We start from the raw sequence: 26,566 nt of genomic DNA on the forward strand, positions 1-26,566 counted from the left end.
ATCTTACTTCTATCATTGACAGTCCCTCTAGGTTGTGGGCTGCTTGCCTGTGTTCCTGAGAAGCATCTACGGTACCAGTCTATAGAGTGTGTTTTCTTTAGTGAATTACCGGTATGTTTACCGGTAATAAACTTGCACTGTTTTATGTATATGTTTGATTACATACAGCCTTGTGACAGTTTTCCTGCATGTCATAAGCATTTGAATATAAATTAAAATGTTAAAATCAAATCTGATATTGTTTTACCTTTTATTTGGTGTGTGGAAGGTGTGCGGAAGAGGGAGTAGTCTTATACGGCGAGTATATAATAAACTCTGTATTTTGAGTGGAAATGGTAGGGGGTCGTCTTATACGCCCAGTCGTCTTATACGCCGGCAAATACGGTATGTACCCTGGCTGGGAGTCGAACCCACAACCTTTTGGTGTATGGGTCGATGCTCCAACCAACTGAGCCACCCAGCCATGGCTTAGTGACTTCCTTTTAATTTATCAGTCTTTTCCTTTAACTTTTAATTTTTTGGGTATCAGTCTTTTCCTTTTGACTTTGATGGCATAAAGGCTGTCCTCTTTTATGAGTTTTATAGGCTAGCTTTTTACTTAGGCTTTTAATCCATCTGGAATTTATTTTTGTATACAGATCAAGAGAGGGATTTTTTTTTTCATGTGGATGGCTAATGGTCCATGTGGCATTTTATTGTGCTTTCCTCACTGATTTATGATGCCATACTGTCATACACCAACTTCCAAATGTACATGGATCTGTTTGTGGATTCTGTTCTGTTCCTTTGATTATTTGTGTTTTCCTATACTCATACCACATATTCTATTAATATAGGTTTAAAATAAGGCTTCTTATTTGAAAGAAGAGTCTTCCCTTCTCATTCTTTTTCTTTAAAACTCTTTGGCTACTCTTGACCTCCTACTATTCTACATCAATTTAAGAATCAGATTGTCAGGTTCCTTTAAAAAAGATTCTTCTGGAATGTTCATGAAAAGAGTACATTGAATTTATAGATTAATTTGGGGAAGATTGACATTTTACAGTATTGTCTTCACATTCAGAAACATGGTTATCTTTTTAAAATGCCCTTTATGCTCTTTGGCAAGATTGTATCACTTTATATAATATTTTGCATAAGGTTTTGCACATATTTTCTTAAATTTATCCTTAGATACTTATAATTTTGTTAGCATTTTGAAAGGAAGTTTTTGAAATGATATTTCTTATTGAGATTGCTGCCTTATGTTAATTTTTATATAGTTTTGTATCTGGCAACCAGGCTAAATTCCCTTTTTATTCAATAGTTTTTAGATTTTTTATGAGAATAATATTTTCTAGGTATAATGGTAGTTGTTTTTTATCTTGCCAACCTTATAGTTTTTTCTTTCTCTTATTAGATGTCTAGGAGCTCTAGGATATTTTGAACAGAAGCAGTGATAGTATGCATTCTTGCCTTGTTCCTGATTTAAAAGGGAATGTGCCTAATATTGTATATTAATTATGGTATTTATTGTCAGACTAGAGACCTGGTGCATGAAATTCATACACAGGGAGAAAGGGGTGACCCCTCAGCCCACCTGCACCCTCTTCAATCTGGGACCCCTTGGGGGATGTCCGACTGCCGGTTTAGGCCTGATCCCAATAATCGGGCCTAAACCAGCAGTCGGATATCCCTCTCACAATCCTGGACTGCTGGCTCCTAATCGCTAACCTGCTTGCCTACCTGGTCTCCCCTAACTGCCCCCCCTGCTGGCCTGGTCACCTCTTACTGCCCCACCTGCCGGCCTGGTTGCCCCCAACTGTCCCCCTCTGCCGGCATGGTCACCCCTAACGGCCTCCCTTCTGCTGACCTGGTCACCCCCAACTGCCCCCGTCTGCCAGCCTGGTCAACCCTAACTGCTCCCCTCTGTTGGCCTGGTCGTCCCTCATGGCCCCCTTGCCGGCCTGGTCACTCCATGCAGCCTGTTGTTCAGTCATTTGGTCATCCCTCACTAACCCCCTGCTGGCCTGGTCGCCCCATGCAGCCTGCTGTTCAGTCATTTGGTCGTCCCTCACTAACCCCCCTGCCAGTCTGGTCGTAGGCAGCCATCTTGTGAGGGTGTGATGGTTAATTTGCATATTACCTCTTTATTATATAGGATTATTATATAGGATTGTAATAGATAATTTTATTAAGTTAATGAAGTTCCCTTCCTAGTATGGGTAAGAGTGTTTTGTATTATTTTGTTTTTGTCAAGAATGGGTACTGCATTTTATCAAATGGTTTTTCTGCATTTATTGAGATGATCACATTTTTCTCCTTTTATCTGTTAACCTATTAATATGTTATTTGGGCCTTTTTTATCCTAAGAAAGATTTATTCCACTTTATAAATCTTTTCAAAGAATAATTTTGGATTTGTTAAATCTCTCTATTGTTTCTTTCTATGGCATTATTTCCTTTTGTTTAAGCTTAATTGGTATTTCTTTTTACTATTAGACACTCTTAGTTTTTTAATTTGTATTTAGAGCCCACAAATTGATACGTAGTGTTTTCATTATCATTTTGTTCTAAATATTTTGTGTATAATTATACTTATCAATTTCTGGTTTATATTATTACTACTTATGTAATAATACAATATGTGTTGCCTTTTCTCCAATGGATATTCCTCATTTGTGGGCATAAGAATTTTTTAAATAAATAAGTAGGGGGAAATGAATGCACTTGGTCTGGTCAGAATAAAAAATAGGGCACTATAAGACCAAAAGTCAAGTATTTGCATATTACACTATAAAGTAGCATACTACCAAGATATGGATTCATTAGTTAGTATCATGTTGGGGTTGTTTCATTTTTAATAGACCTCCTCACTTCACAAGCAAGATTCGTGAACACAAATCTTTATCTTTTCTTCTTTCCTAGATTACCCAGAAGTATCAACTTCATGAAGTCACTGCCTATCTATTAGAAAAGAAAGGAGATGTTCATGGTGCCTTTTCAATAATGCTTAAGGTAGCATTTTACTATATTTGCTTTGTCATGTTTCAGTGTGTCCCTCTATTCATTGCATTAGTCTATTTCTTTTTTGAAATATAATTGACATATAATATTGCATAAATTTTCATCAATCCATTTTAATTTATTATGTTTCAAAGTAAGTTGCAGGCAATAGTACATTTTACCTCAATATTTTTATCATGCCTGTCACTGACTAGAGTTCAGTATTTCTGTGTGGTACTTTTTAAAGGTAAAATTTACATACAACAAAATACAAAAGTCTTAAAAGTACATTTGATGAGTTTTGACAAGTGCACACACCTGTCTAATCCTAGTCCCTAACAAGGTGGAGAATATTACCAGAAATTTCCCTCATGCTTCTTCAGTCAGTTTCCATTCCCATTCCCCCAGAAATAACCACTCTTCTAATTTTTTTTTACCACCGTGGGTTAGTTTTACCTTTTTTATTCATTCATATTAATGGAATCATTTAATAGGTTTTCTTATATAATCCCTCTTGCTTCAGCATAACGTGTTGGGGATTTGTCTCTGTTATTGGATGTATCAGTAGTTTGTCCCATTGACTGTGAGTAATATAATTGTATGAATAGACCACAGTTTATCCATTCTTCTATTGATTGACACTTGGGCTAGTTCTAGTTTTTGGCTATTATGAATAAAGCTTCTATAATCACTTTTGTACATAAATGTTTTCATTTCCCTGGAATCATTACCAAAGAGTGAATTGCTGGGTCACTGGATACGTATAGGTTTAGTTTTGTACGACATTATCAGACCTCTTTCCATTTTACGTCCTACCAAATGTGCTTTGGTTGCTTCACATTTTTACCAAGTTTGGTGTTCTATCAAATTGTGGGGAAAAAATTTTTTTCATTCTTTTAATTGTAACATATACATAACATGAAATTTACCATTTCAATGGCATTATGTGTATTTACATTGCTGTGCAGCCATCACTACCGTCCATCTCCAGAATATTTTTAACTTCTCACAAACCCATTAGACAATTACTCTCCATTCCTCCCTACCCCCCTGCCCCTGGAAACCACCATTCTACTTTTAAACTATATGACTTTAATTACTTGAGATACTGCATATAAGTGGAATAACACAGTATTTGTCTTATTGGGTCTAGCTTATTACACTTAGTATAGTGTCTTCAGGGATATTACACTTAGCATAGTGTCTTGAGTGCCAGGGCCTACGCCATGTGTGGCAGCGGTGGTGGAGAAAAAAGAGGACATGAATTTGAGAACTTATTGATCATTTAAATACAGTATAAAGTGAATGAGAGGGAGTGGTTAATGATGATTCTATGATTTTTAGCTTAAAATTAACCTATAAGCGACCTCAAAACAGGAGCAAATTTTTGGTAGAAGGCTCTATTAAAGTCAGCTTCGATGTATATTCAGAAGCCTTTGCAATATCAGTATCTGAGGATCTAGAATTCAGTAGAGCAGTGGACACTACAACTGCATATTTAGGATATCTCACATTCAAGGCTGTGCCCCATGCTATGGAGTTAGACTTGTCATGTCCTTTCTTATCTCACAGCATGGATACATTCTGATCCTCATTACTGTGCCTCAGAGATGTCAATGATGACTATGTAGGTAGCACAACAGAAGCATAAGTGGAGCAAAATAAGTGACACTTGATATACTGCTAGCTATGCATTCTATATAGACCAGAATTCTCTTTCGAATGACAGGGACCATTCCTAATAACTTGGTTGTTTCTTGGGTTTTTCTTTAAAATGTGTCAGTTTAATTATTTGGTGGATTAGAAATTAAAGTGTTCCTTTTACCTCCTAGAGACTACAAAGCAAACTTCAAGAAATAACACATCAAGGTGAAAGTAAGTTCTTGAGTGTAATTTATAATTTCTTTATTTACCCCATGGTTTTAAAAATGTTTCCTAATAAACTGCATTTATTAAGTAATAAATTTATTAAGTAAATTATCCTGCATAAATACTGTTTATCGACTTTAACATTGGTCCCAATTTTATTTTGTTTTTAAGGGATCATAATAAGAAAGCAAATAAACCATGTGGCTTTGTGATGCTAATTGTCAGTGGAGTTCAGTGTACAGAAATTTTGAGGTTATCATTAATATATTCTTAAGTATGTTAACAATTTTTCTGAATCTAGCTACCAGAGAGGATCCCTCATTGAAGGATGTGGAAGAGACCACGGTAGAGACAATTGCCCTTTGCCAGAGAAATTCACATAATTTGAACCAGCAGCAAAGAGAGGTAGGAGAATGATTGCTTAGGCATTTAAAAGTTTGTTCTGGCCTGGAACTAGGAATTAATCCTATTTCTATTGCCCTTTCAGCTACCTGAGTTGAATTCAACTGATTTTAATCACTGTTTAGTGCTCCCAGGAGTATAAGACTTCCAAAGTTGTTATGAGGAGTGCCTGTCCTTTGTTCTATCAAAAGGCTCTATATTCTTACATTTGGCTGTGTTGCAGAACTTAACTGTGTGAATACTAGATGTCCTTGTTCTTTTTGGACTGAGATTTTGTGTATCCCATGTAGTGGTATTGTGGATATGTCATCATTTATCATCTCTTCCATTCCCCATGGAAGAAAGTGAGCATGAAGAACTGGAAGAAAACCCTCGGGGATACAGAGAAAGCTGGAAAAGGTCAAAGAAGATTATGACACAGTAGTTCTCAACCTTGGCTGCACCATAGAGTCACCTAGGGAGCTTTGAAAAATCCCAGCACTCAGATTGCACCCAGGTCAATTAAATTAATGTCCCTGTGGCTGGGACCCAGTCATCAGTATGTCATAAACTTCCCCCATGATTCCACTGTGAACCCAGGGTGGAAGCACGGCTGTACCAGATTCCAGAGTGCAAAGGGGAGAACACAGAACTGAAGGAGGAATAGTGGAGCACTGTGCAGGTGGGAGTTACAGCAGGGAAGCAGAAACTAAGGAGATGAGATGTGACTTGACAGCAAAATTCTGCAGTAGTTTTAAGAAGTTGACAACATGATATGGCCTAACTCCTCTGGTGCCTGCCCTTCCAGGCTGTGGTCTATGGCTTACCACCACCTGGCTTTTCCCCACTGCCTGGTGGTCTGAAATGGGAAGCAGGTAAATGTTTCACATATAGTTAGCCACGTGTGTTACAATGGAAATAATAAACTTGATGTTTTCTTATAAGATGGGTAAATTTCTCCTTTACATTTTTTAAAATATATTTTTATTAATTTCAAAGAGGAAGGGAGAGGGAGAGAGAGATACAAACATCAGTGGTGAGAGAGAATCATTGATCAGCTGCCTCCTACACACACACACCCACACCGGGGTTCCAGCCCAAAACCCAGGCATGTGCCCTGACTGGAAATGGAACAAGCACATTTACATAATATAGGTGCTTTTTTGTTTATTAAAAAACTTTTTTGTATGAAAGATATATATCCTTCATTTTTTAAAATCCTGCAATACAGAAAGTTATGCAGAAGGATGTTTTAAAAAATTACCTGTGTCTGTCCTATCACCCATCATTATTATCATTTGGTGACTATCACTCTAGATATTTTTTATCTGTCTAGGTTAACATAATTTTAGAAAAATTGGATCAAATAATGCTTGCTTTTAAAATAAATGTAAAATTCAGTCTCACTAGGAAGCATATGTAAAACTGAGGAATTGGTGAATTTCAAATATTTCTTCACCGTACTACCTCTTAATAAATCTCACTGAAGTTTAAAAAATCTGAATTGTAATAGATTGGAATTATTATGTTTATAATTACATTTCAGTTTTTATAATATTTATGATTCCAAGCCAGTAAGGAAATTTGCATGAACTCAAACTTCCTCTAACCTCTCTTGTCCAACCATCTTAATTTTAATTAGTTATGTTATTTTACCTTATTAAGGTTAATAATACACTCTTTTCTGAATCCATAATTCTCATGGTTATTTAATCTTTATTCAAATGGATAACAGGGTTTACACCAGTCCTTTTGCCATGATTTTTCCATCCCAAGTTTTTTTTTCATTTATCTTATGGTTAGCCGGCTGTATTTTGGTGATATTTTGATAGAAAAACACAAAAGGGTAAAATTGTTAAATCTATGTTTATACATATTTGATACAAGCCTTTTTAAAATTTCAGTCCTTCCATCTCCTCTTTAATATCTATTTGATACTCTTCTTATGGAAATTTTAAGGGAAATGACAATTATGTTTTATAAATAGAGCTGTTCAGGTTCACATCACCTGAAATATGTCCAGATTCACATATATTAATGGTAGAATTAGATATAAAATCCATGCTTCCAGAACAGTAGGGATTATTTTGACTATATTTGAATTCTGTGTCTCTTAAAGACAGGAACAAGGCTTCCTTTAATATGACAAAAGGGAAATTTATTTATTTATTTATTTATTTTGATTAAAAAATGTGATGGAATTTGTTAAAGATATTAGATGTTAGATTTTTTTCTATTCTTTGAAATTTTCACTTTTCTAGGATTATAATTATACCATTTTCTGGCTGCATGTAAGAGAAGTCTGTCTATAAGGGAAGTCTGTCTGGCTCTCCCTCTCTTAGACACACACACACCTCACACCACTCTCTACCACCACCCCAACCCCCCAAAACTGGTTTCTGCTTCATTTCTGAACAAGTTTCATAACAGAATGTTTGCTTTTATGTAAAAAGTATTTTTGTAAAAATGCTAGACTGCTTTTATATAATACCAAACTTTAAGTTTGGGGGATTTTTAATAATTGTTTTGCCTTGTTTCTCGTTGTTTTAATTTGTTTTGTTTTGTTTTGGAGAGTGTGAAAACAAGAGCTTTTGCTGCAGACCCTAAACGAATTAGAAAAGTTGAAGTATCCAAAAGCTTGATTGTGAACTGTCTATAATACCTCTTTCTAAAAGTTTCTTCAGAAAATTAAATATTATGGAGTATTTTCTTAAGTTTGACAGTCATTTCCCAAGTAGAATGTCTACCTGTCCTATCTTTGTATGTCTGGCTATTTACTGTATGCTGCTATATCAGTGTCTACTGATTAGATATAACAAAGAACATGGCTTGCTTTGCATATAATCCCTGAAAAGAAAGCTACTTACTATATAATAAGGGAAAGTAATTCCAGTTTAGTTGTGTTACCTTCAAGGTTTAGGATTGTCACTTTCATGGGTTGTTATTTTAGCCTGTAGGTTTTCATTTTTCCAAGTTAAAAAAAAATTAAGAAACAATATTAAAGAGCAAGAGAGGTAAAATATTGAAAAGTTATTTACCATATGTTTAGGGTTAATGTGGAGATTTAATTGAAGAAGAATAACTCTTTTATTTAGGTTGTGAACATATCCATGACTATTATCTCTACATCCATGCTTTCCTGGGGTGTGCCATTTATAAATCAAGAATAAAATAACCTTTAAAAAGTAATTCTTCTTACTTGTTTGGATTCAATAAGGAAATTTATAAATAAAATTTCTAAATATAATATAAAAAAACAAAAAGTAAAAATTAGGTATGCCACATACAATTAAATTAAAAGACCATAACATACACATAAATAAATGATGTGATTATAAAAAACAAGTTAAAATAGGCAACTAAAAGGTAAGCTAAGTAAATTTAGTAATAAAGAACAAACAAAATAAACTCATAGATACAGACAACTGATTGGAGGTTACCAAAGGGAGCAAAATGGGTAAATGGGGTGAAATATACGGTGACAGATGGAAACTAGACTTTCGGCGGTAAGCACACAATAGAGTATACAGATATTGAATTATAGTGTTGTACACCTGACATTTATATAATGTTATTAACAAATGGTACCTCAATTTTTTTTTAAAAAAAGGACAAACAATAAAATACAAGATTAAAGGTCATAAGTACTAGATAAAATAAAATAAAGAATTGCTGGTATATAACATGGCTCAAGCCAGTATCTTAAGAATTTGAAGAAATATATAAAAAGTCAGCAGTATAAAAAACCCTGGCCTTAGAAAACCTCAAATGGGGGCAGATAAGGGCTTCCTAGTAAATCTCCTTAGTGGGAGGTCACCCAGTAGGAAAGTCCCTGGGCCCTGAGCCTGTCCCTTAGCAGGCTCCCATATCTCCATTGACATGTGAGCCCCACAGTGTCAGATGGGTGAGAATATGCCCTCTTCTGTAGATAACCATTCTTGTCCTGCTCTGCCACCTGGATGTTTACAGGAATATATTCCCCCTAGAGACTGGGTCAAGGCCTTTGTAAATCATTATCCATCTAGAAAACATGTTTGAAATTTTAAAATGTATTAGTTTGATTTCTGATGATAAAGATATTTCTTAAGGAATAGCATATAATTTGGAGTCATACTACCAATGTTTTGGCAGTGTGATCTTTGGCAAGTTAAGTTTTCTAAGCTTCATTTTCTTATCTCAAGTGAAGACAGTGCTCACTGTGTAAGGTTATTATGAGATTGAAATGAGAAAATGTTTGTCAAGCATTTAATACAGTGTCAACATGTATTAGGAATAAATAAATGATAGATCTATTAACTTATCTCATGATGTGGTTGAAAATGTTAATTGAAATAATGTTAACTTCCACTTATTGGTCTGTAATGACTAAGGAAATACAAAATAATACTTTACATAAGAAAAACCTTTGGATAATCTTTATTCATTTATGTTGCTTGACATAGCTGAAGAGAAATTGGGCAAGGGTAGCTGCGGGGTGTTCTCTGTTCTTTTCTGCAGTACAGAGGGTTATTTAGACTTTGTTAGTGATGCAGCTATGCCAGAGTATATAATAACCTAGCAGGAGACTCTGCCCTGGTTCCTTTAAATCTACTCTCCCCTGAGACACCAAAGATTGCAGTTCTGAGGTCTAACCTTGCTTAACTTCAGCTTCCTTGTTTTTCCAGGATGCATGATAAATGTATCTGTTTTAGCTATGGTCCCTGATTTTTATTGTCTTATCTTTTCCCATTCAAGTGTCCCATCTTTTCTTTTTCTAATTTTTACCAACAAATGTATGTGAGAAGTACATTTCAGCCTGTGAAACACTATGCTGATGTTACTTATTCGTAAAAATAACAGCACTTTTGCCCTGGCTGGTGTGGCTCAATTGGTTGGGCATCATCCAGTGCACCTAAAGGTTCCCGGTTCTATTCCCAGTCAGGGCACATGCCCAGGTAGCCAGCTCATTCCCTGGTAGGGTGTGCGCAGGAGGCAATATTTCTCTCTCTCCCTCTCCCTTCCTCTCTCTCTCAAAATTAATTAAAAATATATTTTTTAAAAATAGCAGCACTTTTGTTTTCCTTTGGTTTGCTCTGACATTGTAGGCACTCTGGTTTCCCTTATTGGAGGCAATGATGGCCCCTCAGAAGCTGTCCAGTTCAGCCACACCTCATCTACACTCTGAAGGTAAGTTCATCAGAGCCATCTATACTACCACCCAATTTTTATCTGCTAAAAACTAACATTGTGATACGTCTTCCCAGTATTCTTATTATATATCTTAATGAAATGATATTGTAGTGTTGATTTCATCTTTCAGATTCATTGCTTTCCATGGCACCAGTTATGTCATTTGTCTTGAGTAATAGTAGCTTTGCAGTAATTAAACTTTAAAGTATCAAACTGGCCTTGGTTAGCTAAGTTTCCAGGAGGCTATATAAATCTATTTTCCACTGATTTGTAGGAAAAACCAAAAACTCTTACTCTAAATTAACTTTAATATCAACATTTTATTACAACAGCTCTGAAATCTTTGACCATGCAAGTTCTAAACAGCATGGCAGCATTTATTGCACTTCCATCAATCTTGCAAAGAATCTTACAGGTGAGTTAAAAGTGGGGGAAATTCACTGTTGATCAAGTTCAACTAATATTTAGTTATATGTAAAGGATAGCAACTGAGCTAATGTTTAAATATGTCTCAAGCATATTGCAGCTAATTTTTGGCATGAGCTAAATATCTGATTTATGACTCTCATCTTGACTCTTCCTAGCACTCCAGTGGTATAGGTTTGTTTAGCACACACTTGTGAGCTTCAGTTAAGGCATGCAGCCTTCAGATGTTCAGTTACCTTGGCATTTAGATACACAAGCTTTCTGTTAGTGTGCTAAAACTAGGAGAGAATTACCATTATTTCCATCTGCTTATACTTTTTAGAGACAAAATAAAAGATAACCTAGCCTGGCTTGTGTGGCTCAGTGGTTGAGTGTCGACTTATGAACCAGGAGATCATGGTTCGATTCCTAGTCAGCGCACATGCCCAGGTTTCAGGCTTGATCCCTGGTAGTGGGTGTGCAGGAAACAGCCGATCAATGATTCTCTCTCATCAATGATTCTGTCTCTCTCTTGCCCTCTCCCTTCCTTTCTGAAATCAATGGGAATATATCTAAAAAAAAAAGATAACCTAGAAATTATGTTATTATAGGCATTTCTTAATTATTAGTTGTTATGTTTTCTAACTCAACCTAAAGTTTTCTTTATGTCCAAAACTCATCCCCTACTCTAGATTCTAGCTGGCTTTGTATCCATAGCTTTTGTAGGAAACATCATTTCAGCCTGTTCTCACCAGCAAAAACACCTGAACCTTTCCAACTTCATCAAAAGGAGAACATTAAAAATACATTAAAATATAATTTTAGAAAAATATGTGAACATTCTTAGGGAAACAGCAAGAATGATCCTTAGAGTCCATTTTGCCTTCCATCAGTTCATGCAATATAGACACACACACACACACACACACACACACACACACACACACACGTGTGCGCGCGAAACCAAATAGTAATATGATGCCATTGGTCTTTATAATTTTCTAATGAGTTCTATCCAATCAAGAATTTCCCTGTCAGCTCTCTTTTAAGACTTTGCAAGCTCTTCTTTCCACCCAATATGAAGCATCTGGGACTTTGCTGATAAAAACTACTGCATTCAGTAGTCTCTAATCACTTAGTTCCTTATCATTTAGAATGTCTCCTGACATATATTATCTCATTTGATCCTTGTCATTGTTGAATAATTCTTTTGATATACCAGTAGACTACTTCTCTTATATCCATTTTAAAATGCATTAGTCATAAGGTTTTTAATCACATGTGAAGCAATATCTCAATAAGGCAGGAATACTTTAGTTCACCAAGTAGATTAGAAAAAAAATGAAATCCTGAAGCCAAAAGTGGCTTCTCTCAGTGTATGCATTTTGCTTTATGTTGAGCTTTAACCACGCTTTCTGATACATAAATTATAATACATAAAATCTAATTTTCCCTTGGAAAAAGCATATGTTCTTTTATTCTGTATTTTAAAATTCATATTTTTGAAGGCTTTTGATATTTAAAAATCTTCACTTTATTTTGAGTTTTATTGGCATTCATTGTGATTGTATTCTTATTTTCTACCCTCAGTGGTTGTTACTTCCCACTAATCAGGAGGGTATGTTAGTTCTTAAATTCTTTATCTGCACATTTGTGATTACTGTAGTAATAGTGCTACCTTATATTTGTATACAGATTTTTATTTTTTCAAGATGTTTTCACAGGTATTCTCTCATTTAAAGTTCATAATCTTTTGAGGTACGTAGGGCTACTATAAAAAATTTCTGTTGATGAAGAATGAAACATAATAGTCTCTTACCTCCTAATTTATGCTCTTTCTCATTATATTATGTAAGCTTTTTCATTTTTTTCAGGCCCTGGTCTTTTGAAAAGTTTCTTTTTAGTTAGTTTATTAATTATATGTTACCCTGTTTGGTCATTGCCTATGTGGATGAAAGACACAGTTCTTGCCCTAAAATAACTCTTATAAAAGAGATAGAAAATGTTCTGATATAACTATTCATAGGGCTCTAATCAAGTAATAGTGGCCCCTTTAAGGATTATGTGCTGTGAACTCCATCTAGGGCAACTGCCACTTTTACATCCCTCCACTTGCAGTCAATGAGATTACAGCAGGAACAGCCATATGAAAGCATGACCCTGCCCCCTGGCTCCACCTGATTAACTCAAGGTGGACAACTGGCTTAAGCAGGGCCAGTCGATGTCCTTTACTGGAAATTTTAGGACTGAACTTGAGAAAGATGAATAAGTTTCTCTTCAGGTCTCTGGATTATATAAGGTACAATGTTGAGGAGGTGACAGTAACTACTTTTCCATTATATGGACTAAACTAATAACAAAAAAGTTAATCTACAGAGAGAAGAAGAAAAATGAAGCAGACACACACAGAGAAAAATAGACAAGATTCATGGAGAAGAGAAAAGATACAAGGGAAGGACTCAAGACACTGGGCAAGGAGACAATGGAGAGAAATCCTGATGGCATTTGAGTCCCTCATTGTAGCTCTTAAGGCTTACCTGCATTCCTTTGCTTGGTTCGTTGAAACACCCCAATGCCTTTACAATAATTGTCTGTTTTGAGTAAATTAGGATGAGTTGGGTTTCTGAACATATATTATATATTCAGAAGGGGTACCAATATAAGTATATATTTGAAACAGATTGGGGAATTTGGAAAGATTTTTTGGAGGAGATGTCTAAACTGAATCTTAAAGAGCCTAAAGGGATCAGGGAAAAAAGTAAATAGGACTTTTCTAAGCATAGTAAACTATATATACAAAGGATTTGAGGTAAAACATGATACATTTGGAGAGTTGTGTTTAAGTATTCTTAGAACACAGGGTAAGAATAAAGGTGAGTCAGGGAGCCAAACTGTGAGAGATAGGGAGGGAGTGTGCCCTTAATTTGTAAACCATGGTAAGGACTTTGGATTTTATTTTCAAATCATTAAATTCTCATTAAAGGATTTTAAGCAGAGGAATAATGGAATGAGGTTTCTCTTTAGAAAGATCACTCAGCCTATGTTATACAGGATAAATGGGAAGGGATCAAGGCTGATGGAGAAGTGGTAGTTAAATTCTTGAAACTTGATGAACTTTAGGAGAAAGCTAATTATCGAGAAAAGCAGAAGGCCAAAAATGGAGTTCTAGGAAATACCTAAAAATCAGAATATTTTTATTTCCTGTTAGTACAGAAGGACCTTGGAGATAAAACTATGCTTTGCCTAGTACTCCATCACCACCACTTAGCCCACACATATAATTACATATTGTTTTTGTGATTAATCACTATGCTTTAATTATGTTCAATTTGTAACAGTGAAATTGGGGGTCACCACAACATGAGGAACTGTATTAAAGGGTCACGGCATTAGGAAGGTTGAGAACCACTGGTCTAGAGTCAATTTTCTGCATGTGGATGTCCAGTTATTCCAACACCACTTGTTGAAAATACTGTCCCTTTCTCCATTGAATTGCCTTTGCCTAGTTGACTGTATTTAAGGGGGTCTATTTCTGGGAGCTCTGTTCTTTTTCATGGATCTGTTTGTCTAGTCTTTCACCAATACCACATTGTCTGGATTATTGTAACTTCAGAGTACAGTTTGAAGTCAGGTAGTGTCCCCAGTCTTTGTCATTCTTCAATATTATGTTGGCTATATTGGGTATTTTGTCTTTCCATATAAATTTTAGAATCATTTTGTCTATATCTGTAAAGCAACTTGCTAGCATTTCAATTGCGATTGTTTTTCTGTTTTTGGTATTAGGATAATGCTGGCCTCATAGAACGAGTAAGAAGTATTTCCTCTGGTTCTGTTTTTGGAACAGATTGTAGAGTATTTGTATACTTTCTTCTTTAAACATTTGGTAGAATAAACCAGCAGAACCATCTGGGTCTAGGCTGTTTTGGAAGGTTATTATTTTTTGAGGCAATTTTGTTAAAAGATACAGATTTATTCAAATTATCTATTTCTTTTTTTAATCTATTTCTTTTTGTGTGAGCTTTGGTAGATTGTGTCTTTCAAGGAACTGGCCCATTTCATTTAAGTTATCAAGTGCTCCAACCAAGGTTTTTTATGTATCTAGGTGTGTGGGGTTTTTTTTATCTTCCCCCTTACCATTTTTAAAAAATATATAATTTTATTGATTTCAGAGAGGAAGGGAGAGGGAGAGAGAGATAGAAACATCAATGATGATAATCTTCCCCTTTATCATTCCCAGTATTTAATCCACTTTAAATCTCCTCCACTAGAATATTTCCTGTTTCAGTACAGTGCCTGGAACATAGTATATACTCAATCAATATTAGTTGGCTCAATCACCTAATGTCCTTGAGTAGTTCTCAGTAGTTTATAGCACACTTTAATTCCTTTGTTCTGTGTACATTAAGCTGGGGAAGTCGCAGTATCCTCATGTTTCTCATGAGGAAAGTGCTATTCAGAAAGATTACATATCTTGACTTAGTTTACTCAGTTATTAAGTGGGAACAGCTAGAACATTAACCTTGGTCTTCTAACTCCCAATGTTAGATCTTTCCTTCTGTACTGCTGGGGTCCAGCCCCAGCAGGTCCAGGGGTCCCCAAAGGTGTGGATGGAGTCGGCGAAGAAGGAATGACATGGAGGCAGCATTCAGTTCATCAGCATAGTTGGGTTCTCTCGCCTGGTTCTATCCAGGGATCCAACCCCAGCAGGTCCAGGGGTCCTCATAGGTGTGGACGGAGTCGGCGAAGAAGGAATGACACGGAGACAGCGTTCAGTTGACCATCAGCCTTGCCAGGATCTCTAGCCACAATCTCCAGCCAAGTTCTGTGTACATGTTCTCTTGCTATGTTATGCCAGTTGATTCCAATCCTATCAATCTCTATTCCAAAGGTTAGGGCGTTTCTTATCTCCATTCCAGGGAGTAAAGATTATGTAGCTTAAGTGTGATTGTTTGTAGTTAAAGTGATTAACTACCCGCCTAGCACTTAGTTAAGGGGTTTTATTCCCTCCCTAACTTCAGGGGAAAATCCCTACCTGGGGAAACAGCCTTTCTCAGAGAGGTGACCTTGGTTAAAACACAGTGCCAAGAAGGTGAGCAAACATATTAAGAACAGTATGCCATATATGCCAGGTCCCTTGAAACAGCAAGGATGGACCGGCTCCCGGCACTGTACCTTACATCAGCCATGTTTTTCATATCCTCCTCACTGTGCCCTGGGGAGGAATAGGGAGTGACTGTTATTTAGATGCACAGTTGCTCATATATGCAGTTTTTTTCAGAAAGATGTTCACATGATAGGTTCTCAAAGATCTTCTTGACCTTTAAACATTTATTCAAACTGATGCCTGGCACCTGACTTATTCAGATTTCTTTCATGAACATTAGATGATAAAGTAGTGAGTGTTTTTAAGGAACCATATTTATGCTATACACGTTCTGTCTTCACTGCTTGCTTTTATTGATCTTCCCTCTGTGGCAAAAATGGTTCCTGGCTGTGACAAACTATTAATGGCTCTCTTACTGAGGGGGTTAAAGCAAACAAATGATTCATATGCTAACCTGCTGAGGACATTATTCATATTTTAAAGTAGTGCTTTATTAGCAAAATGTTTTTATTTTAAAACAAACCATATACATGATACAATGGGTACTAAAAAACAATAGGGAAAAAGTGATCATCACATCTTTTTCTAATGTGCTTTTAAAAAAACAAGTTTATGTGAAGTACCCAAGTCTGCTCTTCTTTTATAGTTTACAAAAATGTTAAAGAAAAACCTCAGTAGTTATTCATTGCCGAAGAATCTAGCTGACATCTTTAGAAAATAATTTGAAAAGCCAGTGGATTGTGTACATGCTGTGCATTAAGCCTTGAGCTCTCTTTTGCATTCTATAATTTATATGTTGTCCCAGCATGAGGTAATTTTCATGATTTTGCCTTTAAATTATGCATATTAAAATGAAATGTACTGATATAAATATAGACATGACCTATAAAGATTTCTTATTTTTACCAGAATTTAACCTTTTAAAGACCTCTGTTGTCTAAGCCACCCTTGTCATAAAAAATGACAGAGCTTTTCTGTATTAGAATTATATTAGTGCTCGATATACATATTATAGTAGAAATTATAATAGGTTTTTTATAATAAGATATTAAACTATCGATACTTTGAGGAATAAGTGTATTTATTAAGAGCTTGATGAAAAGCATACTAACTTGGGAAGCTTTAGCATGGGTCTATTTTTATTCAAAGAAAATTAGAAAAAAAAATTGTCTGGTAGGTATATGACCTGAATTGATTTTCTAGTGGCGAGTCAGTCTGAGATAGCTATAGTCTTGCCTTCTGTAAAGGGTCTGCACATGTTTGAAAGGTATCTATAGCTTAGTGGTACAATCTCCAGCTGTGAAACAGAAAATTTCCCCACTGAGCTGAAGTGACCCACTCAAGCCCACACTTGTAAACTTGTTCGTTAACACACAAATGTAGAGTTATTCTCTACCTTCCATATCTCCCTTGGCATCAGGGACCAGGAATCTGTGGTAGACTATCTTGTGCTGCTCTAGAACAACTAAAATACTGAAAACTGGTCTTAGAAACTCAACTACCCAATCCTCAAGAGCCATCATCAGAGCTAGAAGAGAAAAAGACGCATATCCTAAGACTATGTTGTGCGAGGGCAGGAAGGCATAGTTTCTTCTTACATTTCTGGACCTTTCTTCTAAGTTTTCCTGCTTTACTACTTTTGTCTTTGTTCTTTCTTAACATCTGAACTCAGTTACTCTTACTGCTCCAAGATTTAAGAACCCTACTCCTTAAGAAATAACCAGAAATGTTACCCATATTTTCCAGCAAACATTGGCTTATCATTTAGTTATCCATATCCGTTACCCTGTTGTCTGGCAAACACTAGTTTATTAGTTTATGTATCCACACTTGGGAGACCAGTACTGTGTGTTAATTAAAAGCATAGTTTTAATTAACCATGAAGTACCAAGATTCAGATCTCAGCTTATCTGCTTAATAGTTTTGTGATCTTAAAGACTTTTACTTAACCTCTCTGAGCCTGAATTTCTTCATTTATAAATGATCTGGAAGGGATTTAGTGATGGTATATAGTAAGTACTTAGCACTGTATTTGCATATGGTAACCACTTAATAAATAGCTACTTTTATCATTACTATTTAGTTGGATTCCCCTATTAGCATGAAGTCATTTATGTCATACATAACCTCATACTAGAGTGAAATAATAGGCTTGATATACTCATTTATTAGCAAAGCATTTTATTATAATTCCCACTCTAGCCAAAGGTGCAGAAAAATGAGTGCACAAGTATGCTGATGGAGATAAAATTGCATAATACAACGTTTTGAAGACCAGTTAGGCAGTTTATATCAGTTCCCATAAAAAATGCTCTTTGAGTCAGAAATTCCCTCTCTAGAAATCTACTCTAAAGAAGGCGATTCAGACCAAAATTTGCAGCCACTAGCATTTGATAATGGTGGGTAGGATATGGGGGTGAGGAGTTGGGGGGGGAACTTGAATGTCCAACAACAGAGAATGGCTGAATAACAGTATTTTCACATAATTCATACTCTGTAATTATTATGAAATAGTTGATGTTATAGGAAACTGCTCACAATATACTACATAGTAAAAAAAAAAAAAAGTAAAATGTGAAATACTTAAATTTTGTACACTAAGAAATACATTTCTTTCTCTCTCCCTTTTTCTCCCTCCTCAGAAATAAGACTGAAAGAATATACATCAAAATATCAAATTGTTTGTCTCTGGATAGTTGGATTTTATTTTTTTATCTTTGTGCACTTTAGTGTTTTCCAAATTGTATTTAATTAGCAAGTTATTTTGCAAACCTCTTACGAAAAGCAGTGGAGGGAAGATTGGGTGTTTGGGTATCTGTTGTTTATTAGTAGTGGCTTTATTTCTTAAAAGCATTGAAAAACTGAAAGCTGCTCTTTGGATCCATAAACTGATCTCCTAAATTGAAGTGTTGTCTCCTAACCTAAAGCAATTTAGTTGGTTTGAGCTAAGAGGTGGCCAAATGTAGATAGCAGGAGGAATTGTTAAGATAGATTTTGAGTATTCGTGAGTATATTGGTTTTGATGTAAGAGATAAATAAGAGCTTAAAGGAGAGGTGGTTTTTAATATGGAGAATGAGAGGAAGCTTCTTGCAGAAACAAAACCACAGTGAAATTTAATTAGACTTGCAAAGAAGGTTGTTAAGCAAGAGGCGTGGGTCATTTAAATTTTATTTATTTTTCAAAAATGTCTGTGATGGCCAGAGGGAGACCAATGTGCATTTCCAGTGGAAGATTCATGGAAGAATATTTTAGGACTATAGAAAAATTCTTAAGGCCTGGCTGGCATGGCTCAGTGGTTGAGTGTTGACCTATGAACCAGGAGATCACAGTTTGATTCCCAGTCAGGGCACATACCTGGGTTATGGGTTTGATCCCCAATGTGGGGTGTGCAGGAGGCAGCCGGTCAATGATTCTCTCTCATCATTGGTGTTTCTATCTCTCCCTCTCCCTTCCTTTCTGAAATCAATAAAATATATTTTCTTATAAAATATTTAAGGATAATTGGCTTTTTCAGATAACTTGTATTTTAAAGTTCTGTTTAAAGAACAGAATTATAACTTTTTGCAACTTTTTTAAAAATTAGGATCCAGTTTATGGAAAAGGAAAACTTGGAGAAATCCAGGGACTTATTCTGGGAATGTTGGACACCTTTAACTATGAACAGGTAAGCTACTTTCTGTTTCTAAGCCTGTCTGTGGTGGAAAGCTATTTCTTTTTCTCTGCACCTATACTTTTCCTTTAAAAATTACCATCTATTTAGTGGAAGTTCAATAGATTAAAATGTATAGTTTAAAAAAATTTTAAACTTCTCTTGACCTTAATTAATTAATATATATATATTTTATACACAAACATACATTTCAGGATGTGGAAATGCATCAAATTTGGATTCATTTTATTGTTTTGATTTATTGGCAGAAATCAAAAATATGAAAAACTTTCTGGAAAAATAATTGGATGCAAAGACATAACCCATGAAAAGGCAAGGGTCAGCATGAGTTTAGAAAATTACAAAATAAAATTAAAGAGTCTTCTTTTAAATATCCTGAAGCAGATAATTGCCACTAACCAAAAATGGTCATTAGTTCTCCCTTAACTCAAAACTGCCTATAGCTTAAATTCTCAGTTGGAGCCAGGTGAGGAACAGATTTTTTTCTTAATATACTTCAAAGTAACTCATGAAACCACCTAGGAAACGTGCCATTTTGGGCATGGTAGATACAATTTCTGCTTTCTCTAGTAATTAGAGAGAAGAAAAAGAAGCATTTGGGTGACAGAGCTTTTCTCGGGCGCCGGAAGAACTGCAGTTTTGCTCAGCATAGCCCAGTGGAGCTGACATCCCTGCAGGCACAGAGTGCATGTCAGCAGAAGAAAAGCTGAGTGCGAGGCAGAATATTGTTGGGAACTTTGGAAGAGGAGGAAAGGATGGGGTTGATTAGAAAGAATGACATTTAGTTTTATGCTTGGACCATTAGAACTGAAAGTTCTACATTACAGATGCAGTTAAAGGGCTAGGCTCTGTAGCAAGAAGGATGGTATATTTTCCCCAACTGTACATCTAAATGATATTACATATATGAATGTTGAGAAATAAATGTAATGTGAATGCAATACTTTATAAGCACATAGAACCATAAAAATGATTTAATGTGGTAGTGTGAAAATGTCTTCATGTGACTTAATGACAGATGTCACAGTTTTGAGCAGTTTCAAATGACCTGTAAGTGCTGATCAGGAAAATGTGATCTCATTGCACAGGGGAGATGTAAACTGAGTAACGGTCTTTAGCTTTTCCAGTGGAAGGTTATTTGAAATATTGCCATGAATGCAGTTTCTATTTTTAAAAAATCAGGAAGTCCGGCTGGTGTGTCTCAGCGGTTGAGCATTGACCCAGGAACCAAGAGGTAACTGGTTCGATTGCTGGTCAGGACACATGTCTAGGTTGTGGGCTTGGTCTCCATTGTAGGGCGTGCAGGAGGCAGCCGATCAATGATGTTCTTCTCTCATCAATGTTTCTTTCTTTCCTTCTCCCTTCCTCTTGCTCTAAAAGTCAGTAAAACATTTTTAAAAAATCAGGGATATTTTCGTTATTTGTTACAACACTTCAAGTCATTTAGAGAGAACTTTTTTTATACATGTAATAAATAAATAGATTTGGTTTTATCTAGTCATTCAAAAGCCATCAGTACTGAATTAAGCCATAGAATGGCCAAACATACATTTCTCATTAGAAACTAGTAACAGCTTTTTAATAATTATTTTGAGAATTTAGTTAACCACTTAACTTGGAGTTTTTAATGCTTATTTAATTGTGTACATTTATAGTGTATTTTAATTTCAGTTGTTTGTGGTTGAAAACAAAACAACTGATATTTTCTATTCATCCTCTCTGTGTTGTTCATTTTTTTTAAAATATATTTTATTGATATTTTACAGAGAGGAAGGGAGAGAGAGAGTTAGAAACATCGATGAGAGAGAGACATTGATCAGCCACCTCCTGCACATCTCCCACTGGGGATGTGCCCGCAACCCAGGTACATGCCCTTGACCGGAATCGAACCTGGGACCTTTCAGTCCGCAGGCCGACGCTCTATCCACTGAGCCAAACCGGTTTCGGCTGTGTCATTCATTTTATAAACCACTTTTTTATTTGTTTGTCTTTTGTTTTGGCCTGTCCTAGACCCTGCTGGAAACAACTACTAGCCTTCTAAACCAAGATCTCCACTGGTCACTGTGTAACCTGAGAGCTTCCATCACCAAAGGACTGAATCCCAAACAGGATTACTGCTCTATATGTCTGCAGCAGTATAAGAGACGCCAAGAAACGGCTGATGAAATTATTGTCTTTAGGTGAGAGAAAAGGAAATGTTCCAATGTATGGTGTGTGTGTGTACAAGTATGGTATTACCAGGCAAGAATACATGTCGGTACACAGCCCCAGTCGATCATTCTAGCAGTGAACAAAACAAGACAATGTTCTTGCTCTTGTAGACCTTCCATACTGTGGGAGTCAGAAGGAATGGGTGTTAGGGTGGTCAGGCAATAAACAAATGCAGCGTAATAAGAGCTATGGGGAAAAAATAAAGTACAGGTAAGGGGATGGAAGGATGACGTGTTCAGGATAAGAGTGCTATTTTAAGACACCATAATGAGGAAAAGCATCTCTAAGAAAGTGATATTTGAGCAGAATGAGAGAGGTAGGAATGAAGTTTCAGAATATATTTTAAGGGTAGAGCTAACTTGCTGATGTATTAGATATGGAATGTGAATTGCCTGAGCAATTGGATGAACAGGGTACCATTGTCTAAGATGAGAAAGAATAGGTGTGAGGAACTGGAGAAATCAAGATTTTTGTCCTGGAGATGTTAGATTTGAGATGAATAGTAGACATCCAAGTAGGGATGTCAGGTAGACAGTTTTTCTAGTCAGAACCCTCAACACACATCCTGGAAATATAAATTTAGAAACTGACAGCATATAAATGATATTTAAAGCTGTAGTACAAAGAGAGAAGAAATTTAGTATAAAAGTTAAAGGTTTGATCTCAGGAGTAAAGACAGCTCACCTAGAATATGTGGATAGAGGCGATATGAGATAAACTCTGTAGCCAAACTTCTTGACTTCAAATCCTAATTTTTCTACTTACTATCTGTGAGACTTTGACAAGTAACTTAAACTCTTTACATCTTAGTTTTCTCATCTGTAAATTGGAATAATAATGATACTATTTCCAAGGATTTTGTGACAATTAAATGAGATAATTTACTTAAGACATTTGCATCATGGTGACATATATAGTAAGCACTATATAAGTGTTAGCTACTACTATTGTAGGTACAGGAAGATGGTAGATGTGGTGATAGGAAAGGGAAGTAGTTCTCAGCACACAAAGAGCCCATTCAACAAATATTTATTGAGCACCGACTGTATGGTAGGTACTGTTCTAGGGGATAGGGTACAGTATCAATGAAACAAAGGATCTGCTCTCATGGAGTTTACATTCCAGTGTCAAGGGCAGAAATGCCAGGTAGTGACTACTATGGGAAAAAAATAAAACATGTTAAGTGAGATACAAAGAGCTTGGGGAGAAAATATATTTTATATGGGTAATCATGGAAAGCCTCACTGTTAAGGTGACTTACGACAGACAATTTAAAATTATTAATAAAAATGTAATTAATAATGACTGTGAATAAAACAAAACGTGATATAGAAGAAAGAGAATGTTTGGAGCTACTAATTTATAAAGTCATTGGGGAAAGTCTCACTATTTAAGTGACATCTGATCAGAGACATGAAGGAAGTGGCTGTGCAATGTCAGAGGAGAATACCTGAGGCAGAGGGTCAGCAAGTGCAGAGCCTGAAGGCAAGAGCGGTCTGGACAGATTTAAGGAGTAGTGAATGAGTAGGGGAGTGCTGCCTGAGCAGAGAGAAGGAAAGGAAAGATGGTAAGAGATGACTTCAGAGGAGGAATAGAGGCAAAATCATGTAGGAAGTGCATCATTGTAAAGAATTAAACTTTTACTCTGAGATGAGAAGCCACTGAGGATAGGATTAACATTATCTGACCTGTGTCTTAAGGATCACTTTATGTTGAGAATGGTCTATAGAAAGGCAAGGATGAAAGTAGAATGACCAGTTAGGCTACTGCAGTAATCCAAGTGAGAGAGGGCCCAAGGTAGTAATTATGAGGTAAAGCATGGTCAGATTCCGGGTATATTCTGAAGATAGAGCTGAGAAGATTTGGTAACAAATCTTTCTAGATTGGATGTGAAGTGTGAGAGAAAGAGACTAGTCAAGGATGACTCCAAAGATTTTGGCCTGAGAAACTGGAAGAATGTAGTTGCCATTTATTGAGATGTGGGAGGTTAGATGAGAGCATGGAGTGGGGGTGGTGTGTGGTGAAAATCAAGAATTTGGCTATGTTAAATTTAAGTCTATTAATATTCAATGTAGAATTCTTGAGGAGAAAGATGGGTGGGGTTTAGGAGAGAAGTCTGGGCAGTTATCAGCATGTGGGTGGTATTTGAAAGTTATGAAACTGGAAGGAATCACTAAAGGAGCAAGGGTTTTATAGAGAAGAGAAAGATTGTATATAGAAAGAGAAAGACTGTAGAGACTACAGAAGAGAAAAGGATTGACTTCTATGGCAGTCCAGCATTCAGGTTTGGGAAATGAGGGGGAATCAGTGTAGATGATTGAGAATTATACTCAACATCATGTCAGGAGGTTCATTTGTTAATTTAATGTAATCAATGGGGGATTTCTTCATAGGAAGAGGGTAAGAATTTACTGTAGCACTGACATTCTTGTTAATGGTTAATCAAATCACTGCTTTTGTCTTGAATTTGATGAGGCAGACAACTCATGTTATTATGTAAGCTACTTATATAATAAGTAGAGGCCCAGTGCACGAAATTTGTGCACTCAGTGAGCGGGGGAGGTCTCTCTGCCCGGACTGTGCCTTCTTGCAGTCTGGGACTCCTTGGGGGATGTTCACCTGCCTTCTTAGGCCTGATCCCTGGGAGGATCGGACCTAAGCCGGCAGTCAGACATCTCTCTCGCAGTCCCGGGCTCTCGCAGTCCAGGACTCCTCGCTCCTTACCGCCTGCCTGCAGGAGAGGTGGGAGAGGCTCCCGCCACCACCTCTGCACTTGCCAGCCATGAGCCTGGCTTTTGGCTGAGAGGCGCTCCCCCTGTGGGAGCGTACTGACCACCAGGGGGCAGCTCCTGCATTGAGCATCTGCCCCCTGGTGGTCAGTGCATGGCATAACGTCTGGTCGTTCTGCCATTCGGTTTATTTGCATATTAGGGTTTTACTACATAGGACTAGAGGCCTGGTACACAAAAATTTGTGCATTTGGGGGGTCCCTCAGCCCAGCCTGTGCCTTCTCGCAGTCTGGGACCCCTCAGGGGATGTCCACCTGCTGGCTTAGGCCCGCTCCCTGGGGGAACGGGCCTAAACTGGCAGTCAGACATCCCTCTGGCAGCCCGGGAGCCCTTGGGGGATGTCCACTTGCCAGCAGGGAGCAAGCCTAAGCTGCAGTCGGACATCCTTAGCACTGCTTAGAGACAGCAGAGGCTTCTGCCACCACCACTGTGCTGGCAGCCGGCAGCCTGGCTTGTGGCTAAGCAGCTCCCCGTGTGGGAGCACACTGATCACAAGGGGGCAGCTCCTGCATTGAGCGTCTGCCCCCTGGTGGTCAGTGTGTGTCATAGTGACCAGTCATTCCCAGTGGTTCTGCTGTTAGGGTCAATTTGCATATTACCCTTTTATTATATAGGATAGAGGCCTGGTGCATGGGTGGGGGCCAGCTGGTTTGCCCTGAAGGGTGTCCCGGATCAGGGTGGGGGTCCTGCTGGGGTGCCTGGCCAGCCTGGGTGAGGGGCTAATGGCTGTTTGCAGATTGGTCAAGCCCCCCAGTGGGGACCCTCACCCCTTGGGGGTTTGGCCAGCCTGGGTGAGGGGCTAATGGCTGTTTGCAGATTGGTCAAGCCCCCCAGTGGGGACCCTCACCCCTTGGGGGTTTGGCCAGCCTGGGTGAGGGGCTAATGGCTGTTTGCAGATTGGTCAAGCCCCCCAGTGGGGACCCTCACCCCATAGTGGTTTGGCTAGCCTGGGTGAGGGGCTGATGGCTATTTGGAGGTTGGCCACAGACCCTTCAGGGTGGGGGGGCAGACTAGGGTTCCTGGCCAGCCTGGGTGAGGAGCTAGTGGCCATTTTCAGGCTGGCCACAGCTGCGGGCTGGAAGCAGGTGTCTGGGATTTATTTATGTTCTATAATTGAAACTTTCTAGCCTTGAGCGGAGCCCAGGGTTAACAGGGCAGGCGGGAAACTTGGCTTCCTCCATTGCTGGGGGCACCCCAAGCCTCCTGCTTGCTCCAGCTTCATGGCCACCACCATCTTAGTTGGGTTTAATTTGCATATTCACGCCTGTTTGGCTGGTGGGTGTAGTGGAGGTATGGTCAATTTGCATGTTTCTCTTTTGTTAGATTAGATGATTTCCCCAATTGATGTTTTTTCAAACTGTCTAGAAATATTTCATAGTTTGAGAAATGAACAGATGTTTAGCTTATCCCTCAGTTGGTTTGTAGTCAGAGAACCGTGATTCTGTTCTTACTAACAGAATCTTAAGTATACAAATATGTGAGTCTGGATTTCAAAAAGAGAAGACAACAATAACTTTATTCCCTTTCTTGTTTCTTAACCAATACAACCAAGAGTGCATTTCAGCATATCAGAAATCTTTATCATTTATGAACACTCCACATAGCTTATGTTTATGAGTTTTGTAATAATGGAAAGTGCAATTGGTTGCCTTCATTTTGCAGTTGTGGCCATTTGTATCACTCATTTTGTCTGCAAAACAAAGAGTGCACCATAGAAATTGAAGGGCAAACGAGATGGACATGCTACAAATGCAGCTCAAATTACAAAGCAGGAAAATTAAGTGAAAATTCATCTGAAGTAAAAAAAGGAAGGATAACTCCATCACAGGTAAGACTTGTTTTCATGGCAAAATGGGGATGGTCTTTTCGTATAAATGTCTTGCAAGCCTGGCCTTATTTTTTGCAGGTCCTGTAGGCTTCAGCAAATTTACCTGATGAGAATCTAGTGCATGACATCCGTTCAGTTCTATGTAGAGGAGAAGA

The 26,566-nt window shown here is 37.3% G+C and overlaps 1 protein-coding gene across 11 annotated transcripts in view; it reads left to right on the forward strand.

Annotated features, from left to right (window-relative positions):
- VPS8 (VPS8, CORVET complex subunit) overlaps positions 1 to 26,566 on the forward strand; it is a 251,894-nt gene that overhangs the window by 168,901 nt on the left and 56,427 nt on the right. For 10 of the 11 annotated variants that reach the window (XR_001515545.1, XM_006773641.2, XM_006773642.2 and 7 more), the window contains 8 exons: positions 2,907 to 2,996; positions 4,817 to 4,859; positions 5,155 to 5,258; positions 10,319 to 10,400; positions 10,736 to 10,818; positions 19,497 to 19,577; positions 21,594 to 21,763; positions 26,246 to 26,411. Coding sequence is in view for 10 of the 11 variants with exons in the window: in XM_006773641.2 (XP_006773704.1) it covers positions 2,907 to 2,996; positions 4,817 to 4,859; positions 5,155 to 5,258; positions 10,319 to 10,400; positions 10,736 to 10,818; positions 19,497 to 19,577; positions 21,594 to 21,763; positions 26,246 to 26,411 (819 nt within the window). In the remaining variant the exon portion in view is untranslated. Of the gene's footprint in view, positions 1 to 2,906; positions 2,997 to 4,816; positions 4,860 to 5,154; positions 5,259 to 10,318; positions 10,401 to 10,735; positions 10,819 to 19,496; positions 19,578 to 21,593; positions 21,764 to 26,245; positions 26,412 to 26,489; positions 26,514 to 26,566 lie in introns of those variants that run through there. The other variant, XM_015570425.1, reaches the window with a different exon arrangement.

Source organism: Myotis davidii, unplaced genomic scaffold, assembly GCF_000327345.1.
Source record: "Myotis davidii unplaced genomic scaffold, ASM32734v1 scaffold27, whole genome shotgun sequence".
Lineage (NCBI taxonomy): Eukaryota > Metazoa > Chordata > Mammalia > Chiroptera > Vespertilionidae > Myotis > Myotis davidii.